Consider the following 21,111-nt stretch of genomic DNA (forward strand, 5'->3'; position numbering starts at 1 on the left):
TGCAATGGTGTTCCCCCTGAGATAGTCCTCACCCGGAAATCCGAACGGAGGCTCATTTTACTTCCGGCATATTTTACCTCAGGAGATGCCATCATTTCAGTATAAGTTTTTATGTTATTGGAGAAGGTCTTTTCATTATTATGGCCTTAAAAGATTTTGTTGGGATATTTGATGCCTGAATGCCTTTTCTATCAGCACCATACCCTACCGTGCACATTTAGCCAATACACCACCAATGCAACCAAAGTGCAGTATTACCCCACACCCCCTTGCATTTTTCTGTATAGGCCAGGATCCCTACTGTAAGGACTGCCCTATAAGCCAATGTATTGTTGCCCGTATCCCGCCACTAGGAGGCACGTACTCTATTCGGGATACATTAAAAACATTAAGTACTAATGTCCTGACATATATTGAAATATCATTATTTTTTACATTTTAAATTTAATGCCTTACAAAATATTATAATTCCTGGCCAAATTTGCATGATAAATTTTACAACACGGGATAATAACAAGCTTCGTTAATATGGCAGATATTATTTCCTCTCGCTATTCTTATATAACCATTGTCTCCCCATTTTGGTCCCCAAGAATTTTTGACGATAAAATACTCTTCAGTATATCCTACAGCAAGAACTGCGTGATTGAGCGGTCCACAATCTGTATTATTATGAACACCATGTCTACTGTCTCTCCAACCCTTTACACCCACGCCAACGGATATTGGACCAACTTTAGCTAAAAAAAAAAATTAATTAATATCTGCAGCCTGATTCTAATTCATTTCGATGTCTCAATTTAATTTCGATAGCAAGATAGCAAGAATAGTCCAGTCGGGTTAGACGAATGAGAGGCCTAACCTTGCATGGCGAGATGCCCCAAATTTTATTTTTCTAATCTTTAGTGAGGGTCAATAGTAGTATAAATTTAAAATCTCGACTGAATTCCACCGTTGCTTAGCCGTCATTTTGATTTTAAACGGGAACTGTTTTTGCTCAATATCTCCGCCATTTTCAACTTCTCGACAAAAAGTATGAGAACTAAAATTGTTGAAAATGTGACTTTCTATAATTTATTTCATTACAATTTTTTCGTGCGGTCGATATTTTCAGAGTTATGGGGGAAATAATAACTGTCATCATTCATTTAGCGCTTATATGACGCTATAATCAGAAAAACGATTTCTGGAAATGGAAAATTAAGTTAAAAAATGTAAAGTCCCCAATAAAATGGAAAACAACTTAAATTTTTTTGGATTTAAGACCTTATCTTCACAACCCAATAGGTCCCCATAACGCTTTGGTAACTTCAAATTTAGCATACCGGCCTGCCCTACTATAAGATGTATGTAGCTGGAGAGAAAATCTAGCTATAATATGATTGATTTTTAGTTCAGAGAAATAAGGGAGAAAAATATCCTGTTTGTGACACAACCCCCTCCAGGCCAAATCCAATTTTTTAAGTAGTATGGATATCTATAATAATAAACTATATGTTTCCTGCAGCCGATTTTGATGCTATACATAGTTATAAACAAATAAAAATCAACAAACGGTAAATTTTCGCTTTTTTCGTCTATAACCAAAAAGTTAAGCATTTTAAACAAATTTGTGAGTAAGAAACTCAAATCGTCTAAAAAACTTTAATATGGCATTCGCTGAATATGTCTATCCTTATTGGTCGCTTAGAAAATTGCAAAATAAATCATAAATTTTGAGTTTGGATAAATATTCATAACTTATATAAAAATTAACTTAAAACCTTCTCATTATACAGAATACTGAGAAGTCTGGTGCTTAAATCACACCCTAAATTTCAAAGCAATTGGTCAAATAGTTTAAAAGTTATTTAATTTGTTTATCCCAAATTAATTTTTTTTGCAACACTGTAAGTCAGAAAATGATGAAGTTAGAGTAATACCTTGGATAGTTAATTTGCACTATTAATTTAATTTAAAAAAATGATAAAAAATAATTCTAAATATTGCAAAATTATTTTGCAAGAACATGTGAATTAAAAATAATTTCGGGGGCTAACTTCGTTCCTAATTATCCTAGGACAATTGTTTTTCTTTATAAGTGTGTATAAAAACTTACTCTTTCTAAATATGAAAAAATAATTTTTCTACGGGTAACGGTTAAAAAGTTATTCTAATTGCTTTTAAGTACCTAAGCAAAAAATCGACATGCTTTTAAAAAATAATTTTACACTGTTTAAAATTACTTTTTGTCACTTTTTTTAATTACGTTAATAGCATAAATGTTCTTCTTTCATAAACTGTCCGAAGTGTTACTGTAACCTCATAATTTTCTGACCTACAGTGTTGCAAAAAAATGAATTTGGGAAAAACAAATTAAATAACTTTTAAACTATTTGACCAATTGCTTTGAAATTTGAAATATAATTTAAGCACAATAAAGTCGGATTTATAGTTTGACGTAGCGTAGACGTAGACGTAACGTAGACGCACTGGAAAAGATCAACACCATAGAGTTAAATATTAGCATAGAGAGAGTGTCATTCAGAGCGAAGTGACGACACCATCTTTTTTATTTGGATTAGTGCTGTTTCACTCTTACGCATAGTAAAGCTGCTACAGTTGTCCTCCTCTTCCGTGCCTATTTTCACACTGAATGTCATTATAGATTCTCGATACAATGTGTTAGAAGGAGATGCAGCAAACCAGTCCCTGAGATCTTGTCGTCAGGAAGCGCGGAAGGTAGGCTCCCTCTATGTTAATATATACCTCTATGATCAACACCGAATTTTGTGTACTCGTGTTTATTGGCTCCGTGTGTCTCCCCTCTACTTACAGTCACATGACACGCTGTCAGATTTTGTAAGGACGTTTTAACATTGAGTCTTATGGGATTATTTTGTTAAACTTGAATATTTTATTTTGTAGTGATAATAACCGAATAGAATTGTTAGAATTCATTAGTTATTAATTGATACTGTAATTTATAGTGCAACAAAAATATTTTCTTTTTCGTTAATAAAGATTTATTGACATAAACTGCGATAGTGAGGTTATGTATACAAAATCAAACTGATAATCAATATTGGAAAGTGAAGAATTTATATCAGATTAAGTGCCTTTTTATTTTCTGTTTATATTAATACATAGTATCACTAGCGTGACACGGCATTTTTTTTTTTAATATCTCATTTAAACATACACAAAGCGTCCTTATAAAATTTCAAAAAACCGCCACCATGAGCAGGTCGGTCGATTATGCTTTGACACTTTGTTAACGCTCGGAGCGAATAGATGAACGCAAGCGCCTGACGGAACATAAGAGAAACGTAACATAACGGAAGAGTTCACCAACTTTCATCTTTTACAGTGCGTTTCTTACGTCTGGCCAATCAAAATTAAGAATTTTGTTCTGTCACCCAAAGTGGACACGCCCTCATCGATTTTGTAAAGATAAAGTTGTTTATCAACATATTCGAATTTTGTTAATACAATGGATGTTAAGTTATTAATTTAATAAAAATATATCATAGAGTCATTTCAATATTTCAGATAAATATGAGTTGTTTATTAGCCTAATTCGGGGTTATATACACATTTTAAAGACCAGGAAATGGGAAATGAAACAAAATAGTTGGAAATCCCACGGCATGCGGCATCAAGGAGCATATCTTCGTTTATTTCCTAATCCATGTAACACACAAAACAGATAAATATTATAATAAATAATAGTATAAGTATAAATAAATAAACACAAAGTTTGTTTATTATTGTTCGCATAATTTATAGGCTATGTTGTTGAATTAGAATTGTAATTGTTTACTCATACTCATTCTACTCATGCGCAAAAATTCCGCTACGTCGATCTATAAATTGGCATAATATTTTCTTACGTTTCCAGTCCGTTTCTTACGTCTCCGTTGCGTCTACGTCTACGCTACGTCAAACTATAAATCCAATTAGTCTCAGCAGTCCGGGTAATAAGAAGGGTCTAACTTAATTTTTACATAAGTTATGAACATTTACAAAATCTCAAAATTTATGACTTATTTCGCAATTTTCTAAGCAACAAATAAGGATATACATATTCAGAGAACGCCATATTGAAGTATTTTATATGATTTATGAGTTTCTTATTATCAAATTTGTATAGAATGCTTCACTTTTAAGTAATAGACGAAAAAAGCGAAAATTTACCGTTTTTTGATTTTCATTTGTTTATAACTATGTATATCATCAAAATCGGCTGCAGTAAATATAATACAGGGTGGTTCATTTTATTCGCCTCGGTGTCTGTACAAAACCAGTTGATACTTTAAAAAAATTTGTTTACAGAAATATACAGGGTCTTTAATACTACAATCTAAAAATAATGTGAATTATACTTAATTATAATCCAAAAAAGAGTGGTATATCAAAGTTATATTTTTTCTTATGGGATGCCCTATATCTGATGACACTACTGAATTGACCTTAAAAAATAAGCTATACTTTCATAAGGGTTCCCTATACCTAAATACAAGGTGTTTTGATTTATTTCGATTTTTATGAAAATGTAAGGTTCAAGAAAAAAATAAATATCTACGAATATAAGAATCAGTATCAAATTTTTTCTTGGATCTTAATAATAGACTATTTAGCATATTTAAACAGATGCTTACTGCAACAAAATTTCTTACAGGGTGGTCAAAATATGAGATTGTTCTAGTAACAAATTCAAGCTGTAATAACTTACTTATTTTAAATGGAACACCCTGTATCTTACTAGTCTATCGCGTAAAACATTTACTCAGCTTTCAATTTATATTCGGGTTTCCTATACCTATCTTTTTACAGGGTGGTCAAAATATTAGATTTTTCTATTAACAAATTCAAGCTGTAATAACTTACTTATTTTAAATGGAACACCCCGTATCTTACTAGTCTATGACGTAGAAAGTTTACTTAGCTTTCAATTCTTATTAGGGTTTCCTATATCTATCTCCTTTCATTTTTTTAAATATCTAAAGATTACGTAATTTGTAAGCTTTACAAATTAGTACCTATGTCGTTATGTACAACAAAATCGCCAACACCGTCAATATACTTATGTAAATATCTTGGTCAAGATACTTTCGTTAGTAAAATTCATATTTTTATCATTTAATCACACATAGTGTTCTTATTTTAAATGACATACTCGATATTCTATTCTTTATAATGGAAGATATTTAAAATCTCTTCAATTCCATGTAAACATTCTCAATTCACATGTTATTCTGTAAATAGAAATTCCCATGTTATTCTGTAAATACCCATTTTTACATATTTTTGTACAATAGGCTCGTTTTCGTCATAGTAGTCTTTGCATTTAATTGTTTGTAATTGCAATTCAAAGATTCAAACTGAAAGTGGTGTTCTTAAATTTACTTAATAAACGTTGGTTTAAGATATGGAAAATACTTATACGGAATGAAATATAATTTAAATATCTTCCAGAATATGGCATCTAATATAGGGTATGCAGTTTAATATAAACATATGTCACATTTAGGCCAAAATCAACTCAAATAGTACAACACACTGTGTGATTACATGATAACAATGAAAATTTTTTAAATGACAGTATCTTGTCTAAGTGTATTGCCGGTGTTGGTGATGTGTTGTACATAACCACAACAGAGGTTCTTAATTCTAATTTTTAAAGCTTACAAATTAGGAAATCTTTAACCATTTAACCCTAATAAGAATTGAAAGCTAAATAAATTTTCTACGCGATAGACTAGTAAGATAAGGGGTGTTCCTTTTAAAATAAGTAAGTTATTACAACTTGAATTTGTTAATAGAACAATCTAATATTTTGATAAACCCTGTAAAAAGATAGGTATAGGAAACCCTAATACAAATTAAAAGCTTAGTAAATTTTCTACGCGACAGACTAGTAAGATACAGGGTGTTCCATTTAAAATAAGTAAGTTATTACAGCTTGAATTTGTTAAAAGATCCATCTCATAATTTGACCACCCTGTAAGAATCTTTGTTGCAATAAGCATCTGCTTAAGTATGCTAAATAGTCTATTGTTAAGATCCAAGAACGAATTTGTTACTGATTCTTAGATTCGTAGATATTTATTTTTTTCTAAAACCTTACATTTTAATATAAATCGAAATAAATCAAAACACCGTGTATTTAGGTATAGGGAACCCTTATGAAAATAAAGCTTATTTTTTAAGGTCAATTCAATAATGTGATCAGATATAGGGAATTCCATAAGAAAAAAAATATAACTTTGATATACCACCCTTTTTGGGAGCACCTTGTATAATTCACATTATTTTTAGATTGTAGTATTAATGGCCCTGTATATTTATGTGAAGAATTTTTTTAAAATATCAAGTGGTTTGCCGTACAGACACCGAGGCGGATAAGATGAACCACCCTGTATAGGTTATTACTATAGATGTCCATACTACTCAAAAAATTTGGTTTCGTCCTGGCTTTTTCACGAGAAAAATCTTATTTGTCTGGACTATTTACTATACGTACCAATAGCTGAAATTAAATCCTTTTCAGTTCTCTTAGTCTGTCTCCATCCTGAAATCTTTGTAATTGCTTTTCGTGTATTGTTTTTACATATATCATCTTTTTCAAGGTATGGATAATCCGCTTCGGAACTGATACCATTCTCCATCACATATTTGTAAGCATTTGATGGAGGACCACCCCCCTTACAGCCCCAATTTCCATAATTTCTAGTGCAGTCGATAAGGTCTTGTGGACTCAACGAAATATTTTGTTTTTTGTGGATTGCAACTTGTCCCTCTAGAGTTCCAGTCTAAAATACATATATTATGTAAAGGAAATTCTAGGGATATTTTTTATCAAAATAGCATAATAAAATTAATGAAAATAAATTTACAATTCAGTTGCTCATCCTGATATATGTTATTGTTAAAACCCGATTTCAGTTAAAACCCGAATTTGCTAGGAAAAACTAGTTTTAACTATTAGTCCGTTCTTTAACGGTAAAATATTGCAAAATCTCTAAATTTTAAAAAACCGCTTGGATTGACATGAAATTTGGCATACACATAGTTAACAAGTCAAAGAAAAAAAGTGATATTGTGCCGATATGTGCTTTTGCCCTGGGGGTGGTTTTCACCCCCTGTTGGGGGTGAAAAAATATTCGTCCAAAGAAAGTCAGGAAATGGATAAACTGGATAATTTTAAGTAACTTTTGTTCTATAGAGTTTTTTCACTAAGTCAATACTTTTCGAGTTATTTGGCAGTGAATATGTTCATTTTTTCAACAAAATAACCACGCTTTAGACGGTTTTTCGCAAATAACTCAAATAGTAAGTATTTTGTCGAAAAAACGTTCTTAGCAAAAATATAGCCTGTAAATTTTTTAAAAAATGGTGTATATATCACGTCTCTTAACCTAGTAGAAGCAGAGTTATAGCTAATAAAAAATAGGTTCATATTCGTCAAATTCCAAATGGAATACTTTAACGTGAAATAACCAAAAATGAAGCACATTTCGGGGAAAACTCATTACAACTTATTTAAAGTGTTTAAAAAAAGCTTTATTTTTGTTTTATAAAAAAAATTTCTAGCATCAAAATTAAACAAGTTACGCTCAAAATAAAGTTAGTCCCTTTTGGTTTTGGTAAAAAAATCGAGAAAATCACCCCCTAATTACTATCTTAAATGAACTTAATCGTTACGACTTCACAAGTTTCTTGACTCGTGTATACATATATTGTTTATATGATCTGTAAGTTTCATCGGTTCAAAGTCCTTATTATTGAAAGGGCTGTAGTTAAAATGGGTTGAACGAGTCACTGATCACGAATGTATGCAAATTTAGAAACACCAAATTTTAATCAATTTTTGTCTAACAGAACAACAAAAAAATACATGATATTCAGAAACGCAAATCTGACTTTTTTTGTTTTTCGAGATTTTTGGTATCTCTAACAATTTTTAAGTTATTTTGAAAAAAACATATTTTTCAAAATTTAAATTTTTAAAAATTTTACTTTGAAACCAATTTTTTTCAAAAATAAGCACTTTGAATCGATGAAACTTACAGATCATATAAACACAACATAAGTAAAATAATTTGTGGAGTGGTAACGATTAATTTTATTTAAGTTGCTAATTAGAGGGTGGTCTTCCCGATATTTTTTTGAAAAAACAAAAGGGACCAACTTTATTTTGAGCGTAACTTGATTAACTTTAATGCTAGAAACTTTTTGTAAAAACAAAAATTAAGCTTTTTTTAAATACTATAAAAAAGTTATAATGGGTTTTCCCCAAAAAGTGCTTAATTTTTTGGATATTGCACGTCGAAATGTTCTGTTTGAAATTTGGTGAATATGAATCTATTTTTCATTGGCTATAACTCCGGTTCTACGAGATCCAGAGACCTAACGCGTACACTATTTTATTACTTTTTCATAAGCTATATTTTTTCTAGGAACGTTTTTTTCGACAAAATACTTACTTTTTGAGTTATTTGCGAAAAACCGTCTAGAAATGTGGTTATTTTGTTGAAAAATGAACATATTCACTCGCAAATAACTCGAAAAGTGTTGACTTGGCGAAAAAGCTCTATGGAACAGAAGTTACTTAAAATTAGTCACTTTACCCATTTCCGGACTTATATTGGACATATATTTTTTCACCCCCAATAGGGGGTGAAAGTCACCCCCAGGGCAAAAGCACACATCGGCACAATATCACTTTTTTTCTTTGACATGTAAGCTATGCGTATGCCAAATTTCATGTCAATCCAAGCGGTTCTTTAAAATTTAGAGCAAAAACCGTGAAAGAATGGACTATATGCTCTGTAGACAATTCTAGGTTTAACTAGTCAAAACTAGATTTGACTGCTACATTCAGTTAAAACTAGAAATTCCGAACGGATTTCATTTAGAGTATTTTATACTAATTCAAACTAGTTTTTTCTGGAATTACAAGCGAATACCAGTTAAAATTGTTGCAAGAGGCAAGTACTAAATACTACAGCTTGTTCGGGGTAGTATTAATGACGAAGGCGGCCGGTCGGTAGCGACCTAGTGTGTGCAACTGTTGGTTGTTTTGCATCGTTTTTGAAGTTATACTTCTTTAGGCGCGATTGAGATTGAGGGTGAATATATATTGATCTTCTTTCGCCAAGCTTCTAAAATTGGTCCCATCAAATATTATGTACCTGCCGAAGATATTTTTGGCATAATTGGAGCAGCCCACGTTGCTATTATTGTTCATGGAGATCGGGATAGGTTGAAGACTGAAACCGCCAGGAAATAGGCAAATATAACAATTATGATCAATACTTTTATACCTGCCAACGGAAGAAGAGTAAAAATATAAAAACAGAGAGGGGTCTTGTGTCAAAACTTATTTTGCAGTCAGAAATGAATAGTTGCTGTCAGGTAGATTTGATCGAAGTGCAATCGTTGCATATAAACTACTCTAAATTAAATCCGCTCGGGATTTCTAGTTTTAACTGGATTTAGCAGTCAAATCTAGTTTTGACTAGTAAAAACTAGAATTGTCTAAAGCTCATATTTTATTTATTTATTTATTTAAAACACGGTATAACCCCATTAACAGTTAAATCAGTGGCGGCCCGTGAGGTAGTGCCATAGAGCCATGGCACTACCTTGCTAACTATCCATAAACATATTTTTTATCTTCAAACCTATTTCTTTTGATCTTCATAAATTATAAAAAATATGGCAACTATGGGCGCAATACAATCCCTGCCGACAGCAAAGAGTATTCGACAGGAGAATCTCCTTCGCGCCGAAGTCAGTATTGGCACGACTAAAGAGAGAAAGATTTTACGAACATTCTATGTAAGTGACAGAAAAAGAGCTATATTGGACTATTAGTATACCTTAACAATTAGAGAGATATTGCAAATTTAACACAGCCTACGTTGCGCTATTTACACCGCGCTATTTTGACAGAATCGACATTTCTCAGACGTTTCATAAATGCAGATATTGCTCAACATTTTGGTTGCGGTATTTTACGGCTCAATTAATATTAGTTGTTTATCTAATTTGTACTCAAAATCCAGAATTTAATTTAAATGGAAGAAAGGTTTGTATTTTCTTCCAAATATCGAGCAAGAGAAACAAATGATCCTTGAATGTTCTTATAAATAAAAGATTTTCCTGTTGCACTCTTCATGTTTTCCTGAACGAACGTCCAATTTTCTGGAGAAGTCAATGGATTTAGACATAAAACTTGTTTTAATATACACAAATCGTCATCAGATGTAAATCTAATTCGTTTGCTACTGTCTGAGGTACCCATTTTAGCAAATTATTACGAATAAATTTGGTTTAAATGAAAGATAAACAACAAACATAAACATAACCTGAAAACAAAATAGCGCAACGAATACCGCACAGCATAACGACTCCTCTAATAACGGCAGGCCGTATTTCCAATAACGCAGCGTAAGCCAGATATCACATCTGCGCATGCTCTACTGTCAAAATAACGCGTGCTGTAATACAGCAAGTGCAAAAAAGACTCAGCAATATCTCTCTATTAGAATCTCTGTGCCAGGCACGAGGGTATGAAGCCAGGTCTATTTATTTTGAGTTTCTTTACGTGCTGGTTTGTCGCTTTTATTATGTATATTTTCCGTTGAAAATTTTTTGTATTTATAATTAAATTTTTAGTGCATCATGATCGTGGGTATTTTGATAATATTTTGATTATTTCTTAAGTTTAATTTATTAATTGACAATAAAGATTAGTATTTTAAAAAAATTTTTGGTGGTTTTTCGCTAGAAAAAAAACTACAAATGTTATAAGGTGTTGTGGAGCTTTCGAGTTAGCTTTAAGAGGTCACGACGAAAAAGAAAATTCAGAAAATAGAGGCATATTTAAGGAGCTGGTCAATTTTAGCGCCGAATTAGACAACGACTTAAAGGTTCATATTATTCAAAGTACCAGATCTTTCAAAGGCCTACCTTCTCCGGACATTTAGTTGCTTCTAATTTATTTATGTCGGAGAAGTTTTCTGCTTATAAGCATCAGTTCTCCGAATCATTTCTTAATGAAACATGGAGACAATTTTAATTTTTAAGCAAAACTCGGTTTAAAACTGAATTGGAAGTAGGTACTGTGTTAGCGAGACGACTTAAGTACTACCTCTGGGGCTGTTTCGCTATCGGTTTTATTGTAGAGGGAAGGTTTAAAAAGCACATTTGAAGAAACTATTAAACTTTTAAGTATTTTAGTTACCATTCCTATATCAACATCTGAAGCAGAACGCTGTTTTTCGATGTTTACATCGAAACCTAGTCCTTTAGGTATGCTATCTGCAGAAAAGCATTTTGTAAATTGTATTGATAATTTTAATTATAAAGTCATTGAAAACTTTGCAACCAAAAAATAGAAGAATGAACTTCATATAAATATCGTAAACTTTAAAAGTGACATTACAAAAATTTGTGCATGTGTGTGAATAATGAAATAGTGTTATTTTTATAAATTCTTAAATAGAGTCTAAATCGTAATAACAATTTTCAAGCACTATCAGCAGTAAATGCTGGTGGTAGGTTAAGAGGTTTTTATTATTAATTAATTTACGAAACTGTATTGATCAATGTTGGACAATTGCTTGGCACTTCAGATCAATAAACTTAAGATATGTACATAAGATAAAAGTATCCGCGCATTTTTTTTTTAGTTTTTGTTGTCAGTATACCTTTTTTTGACAATATCGTGAATCCGTCACTAAAAATTTTGGCGGCTGCCCGAGTTGTGGCACTACCTTCTTAAAGTGGTACGAGCCGCCACTGAGTTAAATTACAATACAATATCAGTTAATATCATAATCAAATTCATTTAATAGCCCCATGCATCTATCCAATGGGTTATGAATGCCATATGTTGTTCTGTGGAAAGGAATGTTGAAAACATTGTGGTAACGTAGAGCTCGGTTTGGAACATTAAAGTTAATGTGATCTAACAGGTTTGGACAATCAATAAATCCATTTATGATCTTATATATAAATATAGAACCTGATATATCACGACGGTTCTTAAGTGGGGGTAAAGATAATTGTTGTTCAATAGAGGAATAATCATGATTTCTAATGGTAGTGTGAACATGGTAAGCACAATATCTCAAAAATTTATGCTGGACTCTTTCCAATGTATCAATAGAGTCTAGGACGTTTCATCGCCGCCGTTTCGATGCCGCCAGTTCGATGCCGATGTCGGCAAAATTTTTTAAAAACGAGGTAATTTCTGAGGCTGGTCCAGTTAATTTGGCTGAATGGATCTCAATAATCCGAGGCTTATTTCCTTCTTTAAGATATATACTAACAGCCTATGAAAAAAAAAATTTAAAAAAATACATGTGCGTAGACAAAATTATTTGTTAATGAATAGCAGTTTTTAAGCTTATAAACAATTACAATAATTCCGTAGAAATTAGATCAAATTAAATGGCAATAAAAAATACGGAAAGGTGGTTAAAATACACAACTTCTAAAAAAAATTTTAGGTCCTACGACCCTTGGGGGCTGAGATGGCCCCTTTTTTGAAAAAGTCACTGTTACGTGAATTAACAACAATAAGAGATGAAATTAACCAATCTTTAATAAGAAAAGTCAAAGTTTTTAACAAAGATTTTAGCAAGAAAAAAATGTTAAAAATTGTTTAAACAAGAGTGTTATAAACAAACGAGTATTTTGCGTTCCGACTAAAGTAAAAAATAGCGGGCGTAGTCGACTGACTGATATGAATCGTGGGCACGGCTGGCGAGCGCCAGCAACCCCTAAAATTACGTTATACCGACCACAAAAATCAAATTTAAGTTGAATGACAAATTGTGGTCATTCCTTATGTTTTCGAGGTCTCTGAATCCGAATATGAAGTATATTTTTTTCTAGAAGTAGTGGAACATGTTCAAAAATCAAATTTTATGCAGAAATGCGAAAAATCAATTTTGATGATTTTTCAATTTTACCTCGCTGTATTTTTGGTCGCTGTGAATATTTCCCTTTGAAAATTTTACTGCGTCATATTTGAATCATGTAGATAACAATGAGATTTGTCCAAAATGATTAAACACATTAAAAGAGAAGTTGTTAATTTTTAAACATTTTGTCGTCAGATTTCGTTAGTTTCATGTTTACTTAAAAAAGTTGAGTGACAAACTTTTTAGTTTATAATTTTAACCAACACAGCAATAAAATATGATTCATAAAGAATTTTTCCAAAAAAAATTTAATTCAAAATATGCAATAGGAAAAATGTTATGTGAATTTATAGACGAGCGGTACACTCCAAAAAAAGCTTATTTCTCGAGATACTGACCACGGTGTGGTGAATGACTAATTTTGGTCATATTTTATATTTTTGAGGGTACTGAAAACGAAAATGAGGGTTGTTTTTAATTTCTCTTGGGGGAACATTGTCAAAATCGCAATTTTAGCCTAAAAGTAAAAAAAATAAAATCATGTTTTTTTGCGTTTAACTCGCTACAACTCAGTTCGATTTTAATATTTCTTTCTGAAATTTTTATAGTATATATTTCTTACCTTTCTGAAGACAATGGGACCTGCTTCAATCTTTCTGTCTTACTATAAAAAAAGTTATAAATTGTTTAAACTAAAAGGTGTAGATTCTTGAATTGCAAAGTTTAATCGCAAATATTGAGTGACAAAATTTGAAATTTAGCTGTTTAATCAAGTTTATGTTAAAATCTAGAGTATAAGGAACAAAATGTTTTATAGAAAAAAAATGGTGTATCTTTTAATTTTAAGAAAAACGTGATTTCATTTTTTTTTGTTTTTAGTGTAAAATTGCGATTTTGTCAATGTTTCCCAATCTAAAATTCAAAATAATTCCATTTTCGTTTTCAGCACCATCAAAAACATAAAGTAAGATCAAAATTAGCCATTCACCACACCGTAGTTAGTATCTCGAGAAATGAGCGTTTTTTTTTTGGGGAGTGCCACTCGTCTATAAGGCCGCGTAACTTTTTTCCTGTTGCATATTTTGACTTGAAATTTTCCAGAAAACTTTTTCATGACCTATGTTTTAATGCTGCGTTGATTAAAATTATAAACTAAACAATCCACAGTCAACCAACTTTTATAAGTAAACATGAAACTAATGAAATCTGACAAAAATTTTTTAAACAATTTACCAACCGCGGTACCTCTTGGTACCCTCTGGTTTTTTTATAGGCAATTTTTTTTGAGTAAGTTTGTGCAAAAAATACGAATCGGAATAATTAACCTAACGGTGTCGACGATACAGCCTGGACTACACACGGATTCAAAATAGAGCGCCCGGAAAAAATGGCCTATACCTATCGGGTTCTACTGTACCAAGTTTACTAATTTTGTTTATCTATGGTACCACATTAAAATAATAACATTTATCTTATTTTCATTGCAAAATTATCCAAAACAAAGCAGCTAATGATATGTATAAAACTTTTTTGAAGTGGGCTTTTTATTTTTATTTTTTAAATTTATTTATTTAAAATATAGTTCTACTAAATAAATGTGCAACAGAATATTATTCATAAAATTCAAGTTTCTACCAAAATATATATAATATTAAGCTGCAAATCCGGTATATATTGTCAAAGTTAAAAATGAGCTGCAACGGTCTAGCGAATGGTAGTGCGCGAATTTATTCTTATTCGGCTACGCACACTATTTTTTTTTAATTTAGTCGGAACGCAAAATACTCTTTGTTTATAACAGTGCTGTTTTTTAACATTTTTTTTTGCTAAAAACTTTGTTAAAAACTTTGACTTTTCTTATAAAAGATTGGTTAATTTCAGCTCTTAGTGTTGTTAATTAACGTAACAGTGATTTTTTCAAAAAAAAAGGGACCATCTCAGACCCCAAGGGTCGTAGGACCTAAACATTATTTTTAGAAGTTAAGTATTTTAACCAGCTTTCCGTATTTTTTATTGCCATTTAATTTGATCTAATTTCTACGACATTATTGTAATTGTTTATAAGCTTAAAAACTGCTATTTATTAACAAATAATTTGGTGTACGTACATGTAATTATTTTTTTATTTTTTTTTCATAGGATGTTAGTATACATCTTAACGAAGGAAATGAGCCACGGATTATTGAGATACATTCAGCCAAATTAACTGGACCAGCCTCAGAAATTAGCTCGTTTTTCAAAAATTTTTATAAACAAATTTAATTTTGCAAAAACTATTAAACAGATATGGACCATATTTTGCACACCATTCGCACACCATAATGCCCTCAAATTTAGGTATATTTAAACATATTTTAATAAACAATAAAAGTGGTATTAACAATATTCAAAAACAGCGATTTGGTCGTCCGTTTTGCAATAACTTTTTTGTTTATTAACCGATTTTTATGTGGCGTATCTCATTCGATGTATCTTTTTTTTCTGAAAAAAAATGTTCATGAAAAAATTTGCTTTTAAACATTAAATTTTTCTGTCAAACTTTTTTTTAAATGACCGAAACAACCTAAAAAGTATTTACCGCAAATTTTCAATGTTGTTAAATATAAAGCTACTTTACTCTTGAGCGAAATTCATATTTTTTTACATACCTCGTATAATATTCATAAAATTTGATATCTGATGGTTTAATCGCAAGTTTTAGACTATGCAGAACTTTTTATGAAAAATAACTTTTTTCATAAAATTAATAATAAAAAAGATTTCCATACGGTTCCAACTAACTGGGACATACTGTATAATATAATATTAAAAAATTATACATAATAATAAGAATAACAATAACACTTACGACACTAAATGCCCAGCATGCTCCACATCCACCCTGATACCTCACAGGTAATACTGCGCCTTTTTCTCTCCAATCAACAGATGCTGGTAATGGTTCGTTTGGATCAGCTTCGTAAACCCCTAAACTCTTCCCAAGTACTGGTGTTGTAGCAAGTTGTTTATTTAAGATAGATTCGAACTCATCATCGGTCCAATCACTAAACTGATTAATACCCTTCGACCATCCAATTTCACCCTTTTCGTATTTTTCGTTGTGCTGTTCAATTTCACGAAGTTTCTTTTGGAAAAGTTGGAATCTGAATTTGTCCTCTGCAAGTCCATATTTTTTTGAGAATTCAGCCTTAAAATAAAGTTAGAAGTAAATATTATTTGCCTTTCCTTTAAGCCAAAACGGTCTGTATTATAAATACAGTGGAACCTCGATAAGTCGGGTTAATCGGGACCGCGGCCAATCCGGGTTATCGAAAATCCGGGTTAGCCGGAGAATATGATAAAAATTAATAAAATACATATAAATAATAAACAAATACACATTATAATTGCAAAACATGAAATATATAAATGCACAATACATCTAAATTACGTACAGTTGTATACAGTTGAGTCCGGGAATCTTTACCCGTGCGTCATCATTTATGCATACGAAATAAATCGATAATAAGTCACTTACTATCACTTGCTGTTGCGTTTAGTAAATTTCAATTTCCGATTTATCACCGACTTATTTCGTATGCTTTAAAATGATGACGCACGGGTAAAGATTCCCGGACTCAACTGTAGGTACAGTATTGTTTATTTCTTGGTAAAAACTCAATCAAAGTAAAAAAATGTTTGTTTTGTCTCATGAAAATCGGTCCGTTCTAGCCGGACTTCCGGGTTATCGGAGACCGACTTATCGGGGTTCGACTGTACAAGAATAAAAACCGCTGAACGCCGTAAACATGAGTGGCGCACACAATATTCCAGCTACATAAGATCTGATATGAATCTTACGTGGCACGAAAATCAATTTTTCTACGAGCGTGCAAAAATGTCTACTTTCGCGCACGCATTTTAGTTTAGAAAGTTTCACTTTTCCGCACGCGTGTTACTTTTCCGCACGCGTGTTACTTTTCCGCACGCGGTTTTTACTTTTCCGCACGCGTGTTAAGTAGGGATGGGAAAAACCTACCGGTTTAAACTTAAAACCGGTTTTTTTACTTCGCAGTAACCGGTTTTACTTGTTGTTTTTTTGTCCCGGTTATAACCGGTTTTTTCTTTTTAAAGTAAAAACCGGTTAGTAGGTTTTTACGGTAATTAGGATTAGGCTAGGTATTATTTTGGATCCCAATCATAATTATTATTCTGAAGTAATTATTCCAAACAAAACCCTAATTCAAATTTTATTTTATTTTATAAAATACAGAAGCAAACTGAAAGTGCAATGTCATATCAGCCAGAAACAATTATTAAGTTTTATTATAATATTTCCTTGAAAAGGTATTTGTAATCATAATATTTACATAAGAAGTGATCTGGTTCTAATCTATTTTTCACACTTAACTCTTGACATTGAAAGTGGGTGAATGACTTTTTCTGATTACCAAAAATAATGCTCTGGCTATGAAAATCGAATTTCCCTATGTTTTCAAAACGATACACTCATACAGGAAGTATTAAATAAGTTAAAATGCACCTATTCTATAAATATACAAACGTGTTAAAAGTAATACACGTTCTTTCGATAGTACTAATTTTGATGATATTGATATCGAGTCGAATGGAGTATAACAAACTAAAGTGTATTGTAAATGTAACTTTGTAACCTATTGGAGTAAAAAAACCGAAAACCGGTTTTTCCAAAAACCGGTTTTTTTGGCCGGTTATAACCGCCAGGTATAAAAACTGCCATCCCTAGTGTTAGGTTAGATATGTTAATATGGCTTTAAAGTAATTATAATACATGCAATAAACCAATATTTAGATATTATTTACTAATTTATTTCAAATATATCTTATTGTGTTCCTATTTTAATGAAATTAACGCGACAATTCGATGAAATAAAATTATTTTGACATAATATTCGAAAGTCAAATTGGTAGACAATAACAGTCGTTTTGAATCATCGTCATGGAAACCAAGATCGTCGTCATGCTAACTAATTATATTGAAAGTTTGGTTTTGACAACCTTGTCAAAGAATTAATTTGTGTATGTATTTAATTTTTTAAAGACTCTTAGAAAAACTATTGTTCCTAACTCTTGCAGAAAGTCTCTTTTCCGCACTCGACTGCTTGCCGTACTCCCGCTTCGCGTCGTTCGGCAAACTGCAGTAGCGTGCGGAAAAGAATGACTTTCTGCACTTGTTAGGAAAATAACTATTTCCACCTACCTCTACCGAAAGTATACTTTTCCGGACCTGATTGTAGGGAGCAAAGTTGTACTTTTCCTCCCTAGGGAGGAAAAGTAAGAGTGACGTCATGGTATTTCGTTCATGAATTATAACTTATTCACGCCCTGTACAATATCTATTTTCTATTACGTAAGTATTTATACATTTTAACGTTTATTTAAAAACACTCTGTATTTTGCAGAATGGTAAAAAACAGTAAATTGTTATTCTGATTTAACAATGTTTACATTAATATTTTGACCTATATTTGACAGTTGACAGTTATATTGTACCTACTTGTTAGTTTAATTCTAATAAATTTTGTTGGTTAGTTACATAAACAAATTAAGTAAAAATGATAAAATGACTTGTTATTTGAGGAAGGTGTAAAAACCATATGTATAACATGGGAGTAAAGTGCCGATTCCTCCCTTGAATGATTACTGCCCTACGCTACGCGTCGGGCAGTAAACTTCATTCTCGGGAGGAAAAGAAGCACTTTCCTCCCTTGTTATACAAATAGCTATTTCATTTTGATGGAAAATAAAATTCTAGTTTTATTTTGAAAGATTTTTTCATAATGTCGCCGTATATACAGTCGGAAAAATGAAAGAATACCCATGAACGAACATATAAAACACACTGTATTTTCCTGTCACTGTGTCACAAAGAAAATTGTCCAGTGCAAGTACATGTAACAATAATTATTACATGTACTTGCGCTGGCCAATTTTTTGTGTGACACGGTGACAGGAAAATACAGCGTGGTTTATATGTTCGTTCATGGGTATTCTTTCATTTTTCCTACTGTATATAGTGTCGCATGTAGGGGGTTGTGCGCCACTGGCGAGAACTGCCGTTTTCTGGAATAGATATATATATATATATATATATATATATATATATATATATATATATATATATATATATATATATATATATATATATATATATATATATATATATATATATATATATATATATTATGTTATCGGCCAAACCCGATTTCAGGACAAACTAGTTTGTCCTAAGCCAAACTAGTTTGTCCTAAGCGCGTTAGGATAAACTAGTATGGCCTAGTTTTTCCTCTCGCGCGTAGGCCAAACTAGTTTATCCTGATATAAATACATACACTTCAGGCCAAACTAGTTTGGCCTAGGCGCCTGATATAAAGACGCACTGTTCAGGCCAAACTAGTTTATCCTGAAGTGATATTTTTATATCAGGATAAACTAGTTTAGCCTAGTCTAAACCAATTTAATCTAGTCGAAAATAATAATTAGTTAGAGATTGGTGGCTGATTTAAATGTAAGTCTAGAAGACACTATTAAGAGTTGTACCTAAGAGTATTTAGGGCTTAGGGTAAATGATAAACCGAGATGGCACTTGCATGAAAGATATAGACATGGAAATAGTACGGGGAAAGCAAGCAACGAAACCACTCCGTGGAGTGATATGGAAGAACATTCTAACTAAAGAAAACAAAAGGATTTTTCTGGGCATAGTGCTGAATATTACCCTACAAGAGCGGAAGAATGGCCAGTGACGACAATAATACGAAATAATATACGAACAGTTGAATTGGGGTTTATGAGAAAGTGTCAACAAATTACCAGGTAGGATAGGATAAGAACAGAGAAAATATGAAAAAGAATAGAAGTAGAAGGTAGAAGTAGAATTACAAAAAAATTGTGGTAGTAAAAGTAGAGACCTCCGAGATGGCGACTGGGGGAATAGAGTGCTATGGAAGACGAAAACGGCAAACTCATAATGAAAAAAAGCCAAGAAGAAGAAAGTAATTCAGCGAACTAGTACGGTTTAATATAAATAATAAATTGAATAAAATACTTTGTTCTTGAAAAAATAATCATTTTTATTAAAATTATAATTATTCGTAACAAACAAACAATAATATTTAATTATATTCGCGGTCGGACGGACACACAGCCTAAGTCAAATTTCTCACCTTTAGTACCATCCTTGGATTATAAGCTTTCATTTGACACCTCATTTGTCATTCTACCTGGTATAATGATAGACGAGTTGAGTTCACGGACAGACAGACAGACGGACGGACGGACAGACAGACAGAGGGCCGGACGGACAGACGGACGTGGATAATTCAACGTTTTTACATTTTTTTCAAAATTGGTGAAAACAGTATTAATTCGTTCTCGATTTTATTCGTAAGTGTGTCTTTTTTTTTATTTTTTCCAAAAGCAGTTAAATAATTTATGATAGATAAGAACCTCATTAGTGTCGAACAGAAATCAAGTATTTAAGTAAACCTTGCAAATTTTTATCACAAAATGACAGATCCGGTCTTATAATAAATTAGATTAAAATTAAAATATATCCCGCGGAAGTTAAGAACCTACAAAACCGTAATAAGTGTAATCGTAACTTATGCATCTGAGACATGGACTATATAAAAAACAAGCTGAAAATGCCAGCATTATCATAACGAATACTTTGTTTATTTACGTAGGTATTTTAATTCATAATATGGAAAATTGCTATTATGAAAAGTAGTTTAGAATTAATAATTATGTTTTAATGTGAAATTATATCATTCTAATTTAAATGTTATGAACTATAAAAGTACTTTACTCTTGATCGAAATTCAAATTTTATATATGATGGTTGCATCATAAATCTTAGAACATGAAGAGCTTTCTATGAAGAATAACTTTTCTTCGTCAAATTAAAAATAAAAGAGTTATATATGAAAATGTTGTTGGTATCCATAATTTGAGAAAAATCTTCAAATATTTTTTTTTCATTAGAAGGATGTAATTGCACATATCAGACCATAATTTTTTATTCCAAACAACATTTCGTGTAGTCGGTTCGCTAAACTCAGACACAACTGGCTAGTGATTTTAGTCAATAATTTTGCCAATTTGGCATAAAAAATAATTACTAATTAGTGAATAATTACTAAATAATTAGTAATTTTACCAATTTTGGCAA

The 21,111-nt window shown here is 31.5% G+C and overlaps 1 protein-coding gene across 1 annotated transcript in view; it reads right to left on the reverse strand.

Moving 5' to 3' along the window:
* Positions 1 to 21,111, reverse strand: part of LOC126891652 (trophozoite cysteine proteinase-like) — a 70,891-nt gene that overhangs the window by 41,659 nt on the left and 8,121 nt on the right. The window contains exons 3-5 of the mRNA XM_050660878.1: positions 15,769 to 16,107; positions 6,506 to 6,794; positions 498 to 740 (exon numbers count right to left, since the gene is read on the reverse strand). Coding sequence (XP_050516835.1) covers positions 498 to 740; positions 6,506 to 6,794; positions 15,769 to 16,107 — 871 coding nt within the window. The remainder of the gene's footprint in view (positions 1 to 497; positions 741 to 6,505; positions 6,795 to 15,768; positions 16,108 to 21,111) is intronic.

The sequence above is a fragment of the Diabrotica virgifera genome, chromosome 9 (genome assembly GCF_917563875.1).
Source record: "Diabrotica virgifera virgifera chromosome 9, PGI_DIABVI_V3a".
In the NCBI taxonomy this organism is placed as follows: domain Eukaryota; kingdom Metazoa; phylum Arthropoda; class Insecta; order Coleoptera; family Chrysomelidae; genus Diabrotica; species Diabrotica virgifera.